Source organism: Cotesia typhae, unplaced genomic scaffold (genome assembly GCF_013202065.1).
Source record: "Cotesia typhae breed Kobodo isofemale line unplaced genomic scaffold, CoteBio_Ctyphae contig_65, whole genome shotgun sequence".
NCBI lineage: Eukaryota > Metazoa > Arthropoda > Insecta > Hymenoptera > Braconidae > Cotesia > Cotesia typhae.
Genome location: NW_027423762.1, coordinates 145,897 through 163,037, shown reverse-complemented (window position 1 = coordinate 163,037; position 17,141 = coordinate 145,897). Strand labels below are relative to the sequence as shown.

General features: G+C 30.1%; 1 protein-coding gene across 3 annotated transcripts; it reads right to left on the bottom strand.

The window, feature by feature from the left end:
* Nucleotides 1-466: 466 nt before the first annotated feature.
* Nucleotides 467-17,135, bottom strand: LOC141532602 (UPF0047 protein YjbQ). Of its 3 annotated transcripts, none has more exons than XR_012480116.1 (4): nucleotides 15,847-17,135; nucleotides 15,635-15,771; nucleotides 14,082-14,374; nucleotides 1,975-2,110 (listed from the first exon to the last, which is right to left on the bottom strand). XR_012480116.1 is itself a non-coding variant. In XM_074251028.1 (3 exons), exons 1-3 carry the CDS (start codon nucleotides 16,004-16,006, stop codon nucleotides 1,895-1,897), a joined length of 513 nt encoding a protein of 170 aa, XP_074107129.1. In that variant the 5' UTR covers nucleotides 16,007-17,126; the 3' UTR covers nucleotides 467-1,894. The 3 variants fall into 3 exon arrangements, 1 of the variants encoding a protein (XP_074107129.1); XR_012480115.1 differs by lacking the exon at nucleotides 1,975-2,110 and adding an exon at nucleotides 12,444-12,679; XM_074251028.1 differs by lacking the exon at nucleotides 14,082-14,374 and having other exon boundaries at nucleotides 467-2,110; nucleotides 15,847-17,126.
* Between the last annotated feature and the right edge of the window lie 6 nt (nucleotides 17,136-17,141).

Genomic DNA, 17,141 nt, shown 5'->3' with positions numbered 1-17,141 from the left:
AAAAAGTATAATAGCTTGAAGAACTCAAAACTTGGAAATTGATCATTTATCGAGCATTTTGAATTCGTATATAGCGAGAAGTTCTAGGGATGGCCTGCAGGGTCAACTGTTTTCCAGATTTTATTTTGTATTTCTGAAAATCTATTGCGCCAAATAGGTTTAAATTTTCAGGGAATCTAATACACAGTAATAGCCAGGGTATGAATATGCTTCTTATCAAATGGAATACAACATACTTTCACAAGTTTTCCACTTTTTTTTTTTTTTTAAGCAGGAATAAAAAAAATTAGATTGAGTACATTTTTGAAGCCTATATCTGTCATATTCTCATTATTTAATTATTTTTACCCTTTCATAATTACTTGTTTAGTTTTAAAAGTATATGATATAGTAGAGATCCAAGTCTTACCTTGGCGCTAAAGCATAATAATTTTTAATCAGACAACAGTGAAATGTAATAGAAAAATGAAATCAATTATCAATTTATTCTAAAAAACAATTGCTTACATCAATTTTTTGATAAATTAAATAACTTTAATCAAAACATTTTTACAGTTCATTCATATGCGCTATATATAAATATTTAGTATGACCTCAAAAAGAAACGTTAATGACTGAATGGAATCAATATAAATTTTGTATTGTATTCTCATTATGCACTCCCCTAACTTCAAGATTCAAATCATTATCTCAAAAATATTTAAATTGGTGATTGTAGTTCTTGTAATAGTTTTATTAGATAATTGGAATGTTTAGCATAATTACAACATGACCGAATTATTCGGTTATTGTAATAAAAGTTCACTAAATTCAACAGGCAATTTGAAATAAGAAACAAAAATAAATAAATGAATGACATGATAAATTAAAACAATTCAATTATCAGTAATTCATATTAATAATTAACTAAATAAATAAATAGTAACAATACGAATTTTAATTAATTACAAACTGTTTGAATAATTGATTATTTTACTACTATTATTCTTGTATTTTGTATTCTTGCTGATGTAAATCAGTTGTGATGTAAATCACTGCTGCAATCAGTTGTACATAAAAAGTCTAATAAAAAATGATAATTTATTATTAACAAAAAAATCAAAAACTTAACATTCGCACCTTATCCTATGCATTCAACAGTATTAAAAATTTTGCGCCTGCACATTATCGTCGTTTAAAACACATTATAACGATGCACTGTTATCAGCTCATTATAAATGCATTCTTTTCATCATTTGACACAGCTATATTTTTTCATTTATTAATTAATACTTTTAAATCTGAATAGTGGACAGATGTGAAAGTCTATTCTAATATTTTCTGAGGTATCGCATCATGTTTTAATTGTTTATTAACAAATTTTTAAAGATAATTTTTTTTTTATAATTTATTACCGATTTTTGCTATTTCACATGTTTCAAAATCGATGATGTAAAATTAAGTATTTGGTTTAAAATAGCCAAGAATTTTTTTCGTTATCTTAAAAATGCTGTAAAGAATAATTTTTCCTAATTCGAAAAATATTCTAAAAAAGTATGGTCTACGATATAACTATCTTAACAAAAGACACTATATATTTTAACTTGATACAATATCTTATAAAAAGTTATTAAACAAAGTAAAAGATAGATATGTGTATCACAAAGCCGGTGTTACTACTTTACAATTAACTCAGTACATTGTTTAATAAACAATATAAACCCTTTGATATTAAAAAAATGAATCGAAAAATATAATTCCTATTGATATTATAATAATTTTTTTGAAGTATCCAATTATTCTTTTAAGAAATATACCTTACGATGAAACGGTAATTTAATAACTGCTAGCTGGATTTGCTAGATATTACAATGCATCGTCGATGTTTACCATGTTGTTTGGGATGAGAATAGTCCTAGCTGCTTGTCGAGGCAATGGGGCTAACAGGACTTAAAGGACTTCGTGTTGAATCTCTGAGGCAGCCAGTCAGTGTTACTATTAATTTTCTACTGCCAGCGTTATTTCTATGTTCACAAAACCATATGCCTTGCCACGTACCCAAAGCCAATTTTCCATCAGTGATAGGAATACTTAATGAAGAACCCAGAAAGCAAGCTTTTACATGAGCTGGCTAGAAAATAAAATTGTTGCTTAATAAAACTACAAATTATATACGTGTATATATTAAGAAATAAGTAGAATCATTTATTATTTTCGTATCAAATCGAATATATTCACAGTATTATATAACATTAAAATAATGAAAAATAACTTGATAACAAGTCTAGGTAATAATAATTATTTTTACTAAGCAATAGATCATACAACGTTCCACTCCGACACTCTAAATCCTTTCTATCATTGTCGTTTTTTAAACCTGGGAAATTTTCGAAAGAGAGTGATGTCTTAACGTAATTTTTGAAAATTTTTCGAACGAGCGATTTTAAGAATCTTCTCACTCTTTGAGTATCAAAAACTGCGTCAAATACAACAGAAAACATATATTTATTCATGTGTTATGTATATCTTTGAGTTAGAAAAACAATTAATATTTAGATTTCTTAGGTTTTACGTAAATTATTGTGAAACTATCGGTAATGGTATTTTAACTGTTTGAATAAAAGACCTGAATTTTATTATTCATATCGATTTGAATTATTATCTTCGTAAGCATCATCGTCACTATTTGACAATTTTAATAACTATAAGATATAATGTAAAAAAATATCTTATTTGTAGGATTTTTTTGTTGCCAGATAAAGACGTGTACTACCATAAATTTCTTAAAGAAGCTTTGACTTCAATAAATTTGAGGAAAAAATATAGTGAATTATAAAATTAAGTATTTAGAAAATATAAGATAAAGTGAGGGGGGGGGGGCTTCACATACAACCCCCTTCTAGATTTCACCTCTGAGCTCTATATAAACTCATTGGATATATTTTATAGAGATTTTTGCTATGGACATTATTCCTTTGGATATTTTGACTGGTTGATAAATCCTAGCATTTCATTAATAAATATCACAAATTAATTATTAAATTCATAATCTTACTATTTGTGAAATAGTATTTATTATCCATTGATTAATGCCCTAAATTCACAATGTCTGCAGATGCATGCAGATCACTATTCCAGAAAATTAAATAACCGTATGATGATCATAAATTTAAATTCTTGTATGGATTAAAATAAAAAATAGAAGTAATATCTATTCTCTCAGGCTACCAGGGAGTACTGGAATCTCTACAATAAAGCTTCAATAATATTGAGCAAAAAATATTAATATTAATATTACAAGAGTGGGGCATACCAAAAAATTTCTTATTATGTCAATAAAGATATTTACAAGAAAAGCTTAAAATATCTAAATCCAATGAAAATCTCATATGCGATATTAGAATGTGCACATTCTAATTCAATGTTCATGTTACAATCTTAAAAGAAAAACATCTAGTTTTAAGTATTACACGTAAATTTCGAAAGTACCAGTATTTTGAAAACACCATAGAAAATTACACTTAACCCTTTAGCGCTTGGTCTTGAAATCCTATTCTTTATCTTAAGAAGTGCGAGTACATAAAGAGACGTACATAAAAATATAAGAATTAACAGAAATTCGATATCGACACATTTTTCAGCTACAACACTGTCAATGTCCGTCAACAAATGGGATTACAATCAGTGAAAAGGTACTGACGGTAACCCCATCATTTTTGCGTTTTACTTACACTAACTCGCCGTGCGTTTTGATTCGCGCTCTCTCGATTTATCACACTCGGAGATGTTTTAAGACTCACAGACGCTAAAGAGTTAAATTACATTATTAATGTATCTAATAGTATACAAAATTTGTAATCATTCCATAATCTGTATCATACATTTAATGGAAATAAAATACCATGTGTTATCTAAAAATAATTTATAGAGAGAGCCGTAAAAATTATTTTCCATATTTTTACAAATTTTAAAAGCTGTGAAATGATAAGGAAAAATTATTAGAAAATTAATCCAGATAATGTAAATGAAACTTCATAGGATCGAAAAGCTTCCTCAAACACCCTTAATTCTACCTTAATGGGCCAATTTTCAGATGAGTGCTATACTATCTGAAAAGAACTCAGTACTATGCCGAGAAATCTCAATTGTGTGACGACGTCAGGCACCAGCATAAGACTGAGTTACTCTTATCTCTGCACACTACTCAGTCGTGTGTAGACAGTAACCAGTCGTTTGCTGCATAGTGTTCGCTGTTCCCTTAAGACATCTAACCTTCAACGTCATCAATAAATTAGTGACTCCTGTTCAAAATATCAACCACCCGAGAAACAATTTTTATATATAATTACATATGATTGTATATGGAATTACATATAATCATAAATAGTTATACATAATCATATACAATCGCGTTCATTAATTAGAGTCAGTTTCTATGTTTAAGGATTTATGGCCATCTCTAAATTGGGAGGTTTCTAAAATCTAAAATTGGAAAATTTTCAATTTAGCTGCTTATAAAATAAAGTGTAACCAGGGTATTTAGCCCGATCCAATTGGTCACCTCTTTCCTCCTTGAAAAGGGCGCTACTGGGATTTCAGACACGGTGTCTCAGAAACCGGGGAAGCATGAGAAGGGAAATGAGAAGTTCGAGACGGCTGTAAATAATACTGAGCAAATTACTAATAACAAATAAAATCATTTATTTAAATTCAATAACAAAATTAACAATATCCAAATTCATTGCTAACAATTATAATTGGGAATAATTATTCCCAAAAATTAACTTAACTGTGAGAACCTCTCACCTACGCAAGCCACTTGCCAGAAAATCTTACAACTAAATATCATTTAACTCTTTATTTTGCTAAATCTTGCCAACCTGACGGAATACCATAAAATACCATTAATTATCTCGTCAACTTGACGGACTACCATATAACCTATCAACTACAATTAAAACCTTATTTCCTACTGCGTCCCCGACTCGGGCATCTAAGCAACGTTTCCTAAGTAACTGTACTCACACGCTCTCACTCCATTCCATATAAAAATCGTCTATCGGATGCTAACTTAATTCACAAAACTCTCTAATTACTAAATTTCTCCAAATTACTAATCAACTAAATTTACGGATTTTCGCACTCTCTTAATTCACAAAATTTAACGCCTAATATTTATTTAATACAAAATACCGATTCACTAATTTACTTCATTTCTAAATTTCTTAACTAGATTTATTAATCAATTTTTTTAACTAAATTCCTTGACTACATTAATTCATTAATTAAATTTCTTAAATAAACTACTTTAATTAAATTCAGCTCACCGGCCTAAAATTAATTTAACAAAATTCTCAATTTCAACTGGTGCAACTTAACGCGTCTCATTTAACCTTCAACTACATAAATTTCCAGAAAAACATTGTTCAATTATTAGCCAATTTCATAAGTTATTAACTAAATAATTTATTCCTTAGCGTCATTTATTTGAGTTTTTTTTAAATATATTATTCAGTATGTAGCAAGTAAAATAAAATTCAAACTCTAAAATATTTCGTTCGAACGGCAAATTATTTATACATGCATGCTGGTATCTACGCTCAAGTACCTACTTTTATGACTCTCTGGCCGTTGAGGCCCTAAATGCATCCCTTGTTCTCATCAACCCGGGCACTCATCTGGTTCGGCTTAAATATTTTCCGTTGTTACTTTCCCTTTTTTTTTTATATATGTAATATTTTTGTCAACGGTTTTTCTCAAGAATATTTCTTCGAATCTTTCCCACTTATTAAAAATACAAAGACTCTCTATACGCTGTAGTTCAAAAATCACGGCGGTAAGCATCAGTCTTCAGCAATCTTTTGATCACGCAACTTCACGACACCCATCTCCAAACTTCTACCTATTTTCCCAGTAGAATCTAAGTGCTCAGTTTTCAGTACTGACCTATACACGCGCTATTAAGTGTATACAGTGTTTTTTTCACAATCATTTTGTTTCATCAATTATTGGCTACAATTATCCACCATCTCAGCTCATCTCCAGTCGCCCAAAGACGCTACATCAAAGGGAACTATACAAACTCAATAATAAAACCTGTGCGATACATCAATCCAACTCTGCGCATCATTGGTATATTATTTTATTATAAATAAAATACTCAAAGGTACGTACATACGACCATTACTCAATATCTCTTAATAAAAGCACCTCAACTACTCAGAATTGTGTTATCCGCTTGATCTTTCGTGGATGATACAATTTTGAGTTGGCTTTGTCCTCTTGTGATTTTTATGATAATCTTCACAGTATAAAATTGACAATTAAATGCATGATTCAATCTCTGAAGTCACTCAAATAACTCATGTTAGAACCCCTGAGTTCTAACATGTCTTCTCAAACAATTTAAAACCTCCTAATAACAAAGCATGTGTCAAGCCCAGAGGTAAGCTGTTCAGGACCTATCACATAGGCCTGAATCGACTCTAGCACCTCTCAAACCTCGAGGCATGCTGTTCAGGACCTATCGCATAGGCCTGAATCAACTCTAGCACTTCAATCTACCTTCATCTCCTCTATCGAGAATTCTAAAGGAGCTCTCCCAGACATCTCAGCCTGGAACTCCGCTGAAATTATATCTACCTAATTCTCATACAGTCCACTAAGCTTTCAAACCTATTACGCTATCTCAACCGATCTTGAAAACAATTCATTACTATGTGATATTCGAGTCACAGAGAACAAATTGAACGAGCCACCATCAGGTTTGCACGAGCATCCAGTCCAGTACCATGAGGGAAAGAGATCAATCTGCTATCAACGATAGGAGCTCACACTTGGGCCCCATCAACGCCACCCACTGGAACGTATCCAACCACAGCTCTCAACCAGACTTTCTACAATTCGCATCTTGGATTCACCAGCACCAGATAAATTTTATTATCACTGATTCTATTAATTAAAGTTTGTAAATAATCCGTTGTAATAACAGAAACCAACCAAACAAACATACACTATCTAAATTATACAAGTAATTTTAGTATTTGAAATTTTATCGTGATAATTTTAACTAAAATAATTTAATTATGCCAAAAGACCTGTAACTGAACAACAAATAACCTTGACGAATGATTTATGTATAAAAGAATCTACTAATATAAAAGTAACGCCTGAGACAGTAGCGATCATTAATTTACGAAAATTAATTATAATTATTCCAGCCTCTCAATTTACCAAATTAAGTCTAGGCCTAAAATAATTGTAAAAATACCTGAGACCAAATTTTTTAATTCTCCAACGGTGATTGGTGTTCTGGTCAAAACTGGCAAAATCAGCGGCTGGCTGGTCTCACTCGTCTCCAATGTATTTGCTGGCTCCAGATAAAGAGTTTCCAAATCTCAGTTCACAAATTGGCTTCCTTCTCGATGATTCTGTACGTTGATGACTAATTTTCACAGCACTACACTGACTCAACTGATTTTCCCAAAAAGGCCACTTTCTCAAAAAGCGTCACTGACTCAAAAGCCTCGTTCTTTCTCCTGCCGGCTCTTTTATAACCTCCGAACTCCAGGTTCTCGAACTTTCTTATTGTTATCCCTGCTTCATTTTCCGGGGACAGCAGTGGGGACTTTCAATTTGCACGCTCGGTCACAAGTCGAAACTACTTGTCAAAGTCAAAAGGTAAGGGCAAGCCCTTACTTACCGTGGTGTCAATTACGTGGACGATAATGACCCTGGGAAGTTCGATTTTCCCTGTTGCGAAAGTTAACGTAAAAAATTATAATATTAAAAAAACAAAAATGTCAATTATGTCGTAAGTAAAATAAGTTTGTAAGAAAACATGCAAATGGAAAAGATAATCAACTTTCAATATGGAAATATCTATATAAATTTATTCGTAAAATCAGAAATTAAAAAAAAAAAGAATTAATACAATGTTAAAAGTCTGAAGATTACCGAATAAAAAAAAAGAAATAATTATAAGTTGGATGAATTAAAAAATAAATAAACGAAAAATTTGAACATCTAAAATAATAAGATATTAAAAAAAAAGTTTATTTAAAAATACGATCTTTGAAAATTGGAAATATTGCAACTTTAAGACTTTATCTCTTGAATTTAGCTAATGCAAAATTTTATAATCATTAAAATTGGCCGTTTCTAAATTCGGTAATTCGTGAAATCACTTGATTCTAAACTCAGCGATTCATAATATTAGTTCATTTTAAGCCTGGACGCTGTAATATTAATGTAATACCACAGATATTTATTTATTGAATGAGATTTTATGTATTTTAAGGCATCACAATAAAAAAGTTAAGTTATTGACTATTTTTTTTTTTAATTTTGAAAATATAAAAATTAATTTTATAGAGGAGACCTAACGGCCACCTCTAGAGATTCCTAATTTTTACGAGCTTGAAAAGCTAGAAAATTATCCTATGATCTGTTTTTGAGCTATTCGAGCTCTAAAGTCTGACAATCCCATACAAGAAAATACGACGGGGCCAGATATAGGCCACGTTTGGCGCAATGCTGCCTATCTCTGACCCATGCTTGTAAACCCGCTATGACCCAGCCTTGGTAGAAGACTAGAGTGATAACAGGGTGCCAAGTTTGGTTGCCAAGACTAGCCCACGCATGGCTCAAGTTTTTAAGCCAAAACAAGCCCAGGCTTATTCACCACTATAGAATTTACAAAAAGAAGTAGATTATAAAATATATTTAGAATTTAATTATTTTATGTTAAACCAAATTAGTATTACAAGCCCAATTTCGAATAAATTGAATTCTCTGATATAACATATTAAAATTCTACGAAACGGTTGAATTATTTTGTATAAAATGAATAGTTGTTAGTTGAAATGATAAAAAAAGAATTTTTTAATTGTCATCAATTTATTTCAATTTTGACGTCGAGCTAACGCAAGTTTAGACGACCTAATTCTTCATTTAGACCTAATTTTTGCTAATTATCGCAATAAAGTGAAAATAGCATTTGCCCTAAACGAGATTCGAACCCGAGCCGCGCGCTGGCCAGACCAATCACTAACCCCTACGCCGTGTGACCGATAAGTCAACGCACATTTCATCATTGTTATAAGCTAAATCTATATAGTGACGGAGCGTGACAGTTTATTATTTATATAATTTATGTTATTTAATGTTGTGTTTTGATGAAAATTATCTATTTTTTACAAATCTTTATTAATTAAAAAAAAAAAAAAGCAAAACTAGAGTTCTTATATTACTTTAGACTTTGTAAATCGTTCTGTATTATTTTAATGTCATATTATAAATTTTGATGTTTAAAACTATCAATGTTAAAAATTCAACTGTAAATTTTAATTTTTTTTAAGACCATGTCAATTTTGTTAATATACAGTTGTTTTGTTTAAATAATAAATTTTCAATGTAAGCATTTGCTATCGAATATTCGTTAAACAATAAAGTCTTGGCTAACACTCGGATAATCATTGAGTCGGCCAAAGCTAGGTTGTTCAGTCGTGGTACAAGTTTAGGTCACTATTAAATGGTCATGACTGGGGGACCCAGTTCTAGTCCACACTCGGGTAATCATTGGGTTAACCAAAGCTAGATTGCCCAGTCCTGACCGAAGTCTAGGTTGCCATATCACAATGTCACGTGAATATAGAGACTTCAAAACCCAAGTTAAGTTGACTCTAGACTTGCCCAAAACTGGGTTATTCAGCCTAGGCCTGTGTTTGGATTACCATTCAACCGTTAAGACTAGGTCATTCAGTTTTGGTCCATGTTAGGGTAACCATTCATAACGACCGCGGTTAGGTTACACAATTTTGGTCCAAGTTAGGGTAACTGTAGGCTTGGCCAAGACTAGGTTATTAAGTCTTGGCCCAAGCCTGGGTAATCATTGGAATGGCCAAGGCTAATTGCCCAGTTATGGCCCGGGCAGAGGGCAATACGGGTTTGCCAAGATGGGCTTCCCAATAGTGTCCCAGGCATGGCCCCATCATTCAACTCTGGGGCTTCCTGTATGGGATATTTTTCGATCAAAATTTGTATGAGATTTCATTCGATAAGACAGATAATTTTAAAGTTATCTTCAAAAAATCATTATATATAAATGTTAAAATCGCTACATTTTTTGAACATCTATAAATAATTATTTTTTAAAGATAATAATATAGGATAATAGGTCACTTCTAAAAGGCCAATTTTAATGATTATAAAATTTTGCATTAGCTAAATTCAAAGGGTAAAGTTTTAAAGTTGCAATATTTTCAATTTTTTAAGATTATATTTTTAAATAATCTTTTTTTTTAATATTACATTATTTTAGATGTTCAAATTTTTCGTTTATTTATTTTTTAATTCATCCAATTTATAATTATTTCTTTTTTTTTTATTCGCTAATCTTCAGACTCTTAACATTATATGAATTCTTTTTAACTTCCTTCCAAGAAAATCGAAGATATTCAAAAATCGGGAGGTTATTGTTTTCACCCCGTTTTGCAAAACCGAGTTTTCATCAGATTTTGACGTTTTAAGGTCTCAAGAAGCTTCCCTGACTACCCCCGCGATGTTATCGCTGGGTGTGCGTGTGTGTGTGTGAGTGTGTGTGTGACTCGATTATAACTTTTGAACGACTGAACCGATTGGAACGAACTAAACGGCGTTCTAAAGAGTTCCCTCAAACTTAGATTTCCTGAGAATTTGAACCGATTCGGACCGATAGATTTTAAGAAATCTTGAAAAATCTCATAAAAAATAAGAAAAAAAACATTTTTGAAAGTGGTTTTTTTGGAATATCTTTTAAACGGCTCTATCGATCAACTTCAAAAACTAATCCGCCCTTGAGTTTGATAAACCACGCCGATCGTCGCTAATCCGGTCAAAATCGGTTCATTCGTTCGAGAGATATCGTGAACGAAAGAAAATCGAAAATAGTGTTTTTTTGACATAACTTCGTCATTTCTTCTCGAATTGTTTTTGATGATGTAGAATAATTTTAGAGCTTAAAAAATCGCGTCGATCGCCGCCAAAAACAGGGAAATCGGTTGATTGGTTCGAGAGATATCCTCGATAAAATATTTGGAAACAAGTGTTTTTTTAACATAACTCCGACATTTTTTGGAATAAGTTTTAAACGGCTCTATTGATCAACTCCAAAAACTAACCTGCCCTTAAGCTTGAAAAACGACATCGATCGCCACTAAGCTGGACGAAATTGATTGTTTCGTTCAAGAGATATCATGAACAAAAAATTTCAAAATAAATGTTTTTTTTTTACTTCCTTCTAAGAAAATCGAAGATTTTCAAAAATCGGGAAGTTATTGTTTTCACCCCGTTTTGCCAAACTCGAGTTTTCGTTAGATCTCGACGTTTTAAGGTCTCAGGAAGCTTCCCTGACTACTCCCGCGATGCTATCTGTATGTCTGTATGTGTGTGTGTGTGTGTGTGTTTTTTTCGGATTACACAGAAATTTCCGGTGTAATCAATTTGTGTTTGAAAGTATATCATAGAATTCGAAAAACTGCGTCGAAGCCGCTAACCGTGTGAAAATCGGTTCATTCATTCAAAAGTTACTGCGGTTTGAAAATTTAAAAAATAGTGATTTACTAAATTCCTATCAAACTTTTGAGCTCGGAGAGCTCAAAACCACACGAAAATTAGATTTTTGAGCTCGAAGAGCTCAAAAACATAAGTGCAATTTCGAGCGCTCAATTACGAAAGTAACAGGAAGTTGCAGGGATGGCCTTCAGGGTCAACGGTTTTCCTAATTTTTTTTTTTAATTTCTGATTTTACAAATAAATTTATTTAGAGACTTCCATTTTTAAAGTTGGCTGTCTTTTCCATTTGTATGTTTTCTTACAAACTTATTTTACTTAAGACATAATTGACATTTTTATTTCTTTAATATTATCATTTTTTACGTTAATTTTATTTTATAAGCAGCTAAATTGAAAATTTTCCAATTTTAGATTTTAAAAACCTCCAAATTTAGAAATGGTCATAAATCTTTAAACATAGAAACTGACTCGAATTAATGAACGCGATTGTATATAATTATATATGACTATATATGAGCAATATACATCCATGCACGATTATATATGTCCCATACATAACTATGTGTGCTTATATATAATTAGCATATATAAAAATTTTTCTCGGGTACAATCATACTTGGCTGTTATATCCCTATGTATAATCAAAATCATATATAAGTCTATATATAATTAGATCTAATCAGACTTGCATAGTCAAATGTGATCAACATTTTTCATTAGAAAATAAATTTTTTTTTTTGGTAATCATAAAAAGTGCAAAATGATGTTCATCATTTTGTTGAAACAATACTGAAATACAAAATTTATTACATTTTCTATGGAATGTTTTGATCTGCTCTGCCACTACCTAATAGTAAAATCATTATGTATTTTATTATTTAAATAAGTGTTATTATAATGAGATTCGGTAAAAAAAATGAATTATGAATTATGACTATTCGAACATATTATAAAATCAATTTTTATATTATATTTATGATAAACGGATATGATACATTTTGTAATAATCACAGAATCATTATTATCTTAGACAGCAGCACAGTAGACAGGAACTTCAAGAAGAATGGAGATTATCAAAGTGAAGCCGCATTGAGCATGGTTAATAGTTGGATGGGTGACCGCCGGTGTTATAGCCGTTAGATTATATCTAAACATTTTTTTTTATATTTTAATTGGTTATAGAAAATTGTGTAGGACTATATCAAATATTGTATCCATCAAATTAACCCAATAATTAATTAGATGTAAAAAATCTATAATCAAATATTGTTATATATGATTATATTTGGCTATTTTTCATATTTAATCATATATAACCAATTCATATATAAATACAGTGAAAGCTGTTAAAAGTTACCCAGGTTGTCTTTTTTGCTCTTGTTAGCGTTTTATGAGAAATTGAAACAGAACTACGGCAACTTTTAACAGCTTTCACTGTATACATAAATATTTTTTTTCGGGCAATGATGTTTAATCTTTCAATTTAAAACTACTAGAAAAAGCGAGGTCACACTAATCAATTAAGAAATAAGTCTTAAAATTTATTAAAATTATTTCTATGGAATAATGGAAAAGAAACTATCTTCTACATCGAAATCTGAATTTACAAATTCAAAAATCGAAAGATAATTTTAAAAATAACTAATAAAATTATGAGTTTAACCGGAGTAATCTATTGTGTCGGGTCACCTCGGTCATAATTAGTTATATTTTGAAAAATAGAAAAAAATTGTATTGTTGGAACTTGATAAAAATTTTTACTCTGTTGTTAAACAAAACTCGTAGAAGTGAAGAAAAATGAAAAATTAACAGTTAGTAACATTTGACTTCTTTTTTTCTTTGAGGATTTTATGTTATTAGGCATATCGTCAGTTGGGGGTACTCTATTTATTGCATTTTATTTGAGTTTTTCAACAGATTCATTAGTTTTTAGAATTTATTCTTCAACGTTATCAGACGATTCAATGTTTTTATATCTTTAGTCGACTTTGTTTGGATTTTTTTTTCACTATCGATTTAATTTTTTCCATCTTTCAATTATTGTTTCATAGGAGAGTTAATTAAGATAATAGATTTTTATTTACGTCTATTAGATTTTTTTAGAACCAGTAATGTTTAAGCATTATTCCTATCATCACGATTTATAAAATATTCAGTCAACATTTTTTTATTAGACTCAATGAAATGATGTTAGATTTTCATTGTCTAGTTCTAAGAAACTTTGTACTGGTTTAACTGGAGTAGCAAAATCAAAAATGTCTCTATCAATTGTATGGGAACAGAAGAGTTCGTTTTTGAAATTGTTAATTTCTTCAGGTGACACTGTTAAAATAGGAATGTAAATTTGAAATTTTACTAGTGTTGAAAGTTAAAGACTCTATTAACAAATTATTCTTCATGTTGATAGCTTATTTCAATGTGACTAAAATCTTCTTCGTTAAAAGCTGGCACGTAGTTCATACTGATAGCTTCAGGCTTACAAATGGAAATTTTACGATCTTTAATGAACTTATGGAACCATTCCTTTTCTGCATATATTTTTAACATACCATTAAGCGATAGGTTGTTCTTTTGATGGATAAGACCATAATGTAGCTTCGCCATATCTTTCAACTGCTCTGCCATAGCCTTTTCTTGGGTAGCAGTAAAGGTTGTTTTGTCTCCAATATCTGGTCGTGACAAATTAAATTTTTTAGACGTTCTTGGAACGTGCTAATCAGGATCTTGTATGATTCAGATGTTTTTGGATTGGCATAGCATATTTTATAGTCTTAATACCAATAACGAGAGTTTCGGTCATCCAGTTTTCTTTTTCAGTATTCCAGATTCGTTTACGAGATATCTATAATTTATTTATTTAATTAAATTATTTATAAAAATAGAAATATTGAAAATTACATTATGTGAATGTTTTTAATTTTGAATTTGAAGTCTTAACAAAACTTACCTGAATAAATTAATCATTATAAATTTTATAACTAATAATAAAAAATGTTATTTAGTTCCATTTAATAAACACATCAATTGTCAGTTGAAAAACAATTGATTGAATTGATCGGTATGATCCTAACTGATATTTAAGAAGATGAACTTTATTTAAGAAAAACTGGTTGATACTTACGTTATAATAAAAATTACACGAAATGGAGAAATGTTTGTTGATTAGATACATATCAATTATATACTTTTTTCTTACAATAGAATATATTCAAAACCTTACGATAATAATAGCGATTTTTAGATCAAATGTCAATCAATTACTTTATTATTAATCATTTTTATTAAATAGTTTATGTTTAAATTCAAAAATAATCAATTACTCGTAATTAAATCAGAGTAAAAAATAAAATGAAATAAAAAATTTAATGTTTAATAGATTTTTGAAATTTAGGCGACCGAGTTCACATTCCTCAACTATAAGTTTAATTTTCTCCGGGTCGACAAATCAGTTAATAACGAGGGTATTTTGGAATATATTTTTTATCATTTAAGTACTTTAGTAACGATAGATGTAATGTTATAGGTATAAAGACTTCTATAGGACTCATTTCTCTATATAATTATGATTAAAATTTTTTTTTGCTTTGTTATTATAAATTGTTTACTCAACAGCAATACACAATTTTTAATGATTAATGTTTTGATTCAAAATTCCATTTGGAAACAAAAAAAATTCGATTAAAAACTATTTTTTAATTTATTTCTATTGAATTTTTCTACTTTCATTAAATCATGCCTTTCAGTATGTTTATTCTGCAAAAATTTTCGTTGTTTTTGCATTAACCTTATAGCTGCAGTACAATTAAATTATTGATACGAAGTTTACACAAAAAAAAATCCACATTCAAATAATAATTATCTATTTGTACACAGAAAAAAAATTTGTGGTTTAAGAATAGATATTCTTAACACAAGAACAAAATAGAAAAGAGAATTAGCATTTTGAATGAAATAAAATATTCTTGTCTGAAGAACAAATATACTTTGGACATAGCTATATCAACCTTATCTGCAAATTTTCTTGATTCAATTAAACCTTTGTTTTTCTGTGTAGCTTAAAAGTATATTTACCAAATGCTCATATATATGTCTAAGAGCTTACCATATCATCAGGACCTTCACAACTATGCCTGTATGGCATTTCTTCAGGAATGATTTTATTTAACATCATTTCCATGTCATCCCTCACATCAGGATCCCAACTTTCGTTAAGTGCAAGACTTGCCGAAGTATGAAGAACTACAATTAAAACAGATAAATTGTAAATTATATAGTTCTAATTACATATATTGTTTAAATTTTTTATTGCGTTACTTTGAATATGACATAGACCAATTGAAAATTGGCTAAGTTCTGGAATTTGCCTTAATATTTCTTCTGTTACAAGATGAACACCTCGATGCTGAGGCCGAAGATTTATTTTTCTTTGGAACCAAGCGGAGCCTGTTTGTATACCTATATTCGATGAGGCCATTATAAACAAATGGCTCGAAAATTTATAACGTCAACTATCCTGATGACGATAATTCACTGAAGTATTTATAAAACGATCTACTTATTTATCCGGCAGAATAAAAGAATAATATAGTTGACGTATATTTTTTAGTATAACAAGTTTATAATGTTACTTAAAGGTAACAAGGGCGGTAATAAAAATTATAAACACAGTGATGATATAAAAACACTCCATTAAACCGCAACAAAAATATTATTTGTCAATGATAAAATTAATCAGTTATGAACGAAATAATTCATTTTTTCGAGATAATATTTATCAAGTTAAATTTGAAATTTTTAATCTAGCAATGAACAATAAAATATAACCTGACCACAAAGAACTATTCAAAAAGGTTAAGACTGACGGCAATTTACAATATTAAATACATAATCATAGACCATAAATTTACAAATTAAAGATAAATGAAAAGACTAGTAACATAAAGAAGTTTTTTAGGGTTTCATACAGGAAAATTTTTATTGTGTGTATGCTCGTCGTCATAAATTACTTATATACTCATTGTAAAAAAAGTAATCAGCTCACTTTAGCAAAAAATATTATTGCAATATTCCATAAGATGTCTCACCGACTGCAACGAATTAGGACCTGTACCCCCATCTACGTAACCAACCATGAACGTGAAAACTCTGGGTAGACCTCTATAGCCATGAAAGTGATGACTTAAATAACCGATAACATAGGTTCCGATGACTTGAATTCCTATAGCCCAGATTCCGATTACCAAGATTCCGATAGCCAAGATTTTTAATTACCAAGATTCCGATAGCCAAGATTTTTAATTACCAAGATTCCGATAGCCAAGATTTTTAATTACCAAGATTCCGATAGCCAAGATTTTTAATTACCAAGATTCCGATAGCCAAGATTTTTAATTACCAAGATTCCGATAGCCAAGATTTTTAATTACCAAGATTCCGATAGCCAAGATTTTTAATTACCAAGATTCCGATAGCCAAGATTTTTAATTACCAAGATTCCGATAGCCAAGATTTTTAATTACCAAGATTCCGATAGCCAAGATTTTTGATTGGATATAATCCCATTAACCCAGAATCCCGATGGAGTAAAATTCCAAATGCATCTGTGAAAA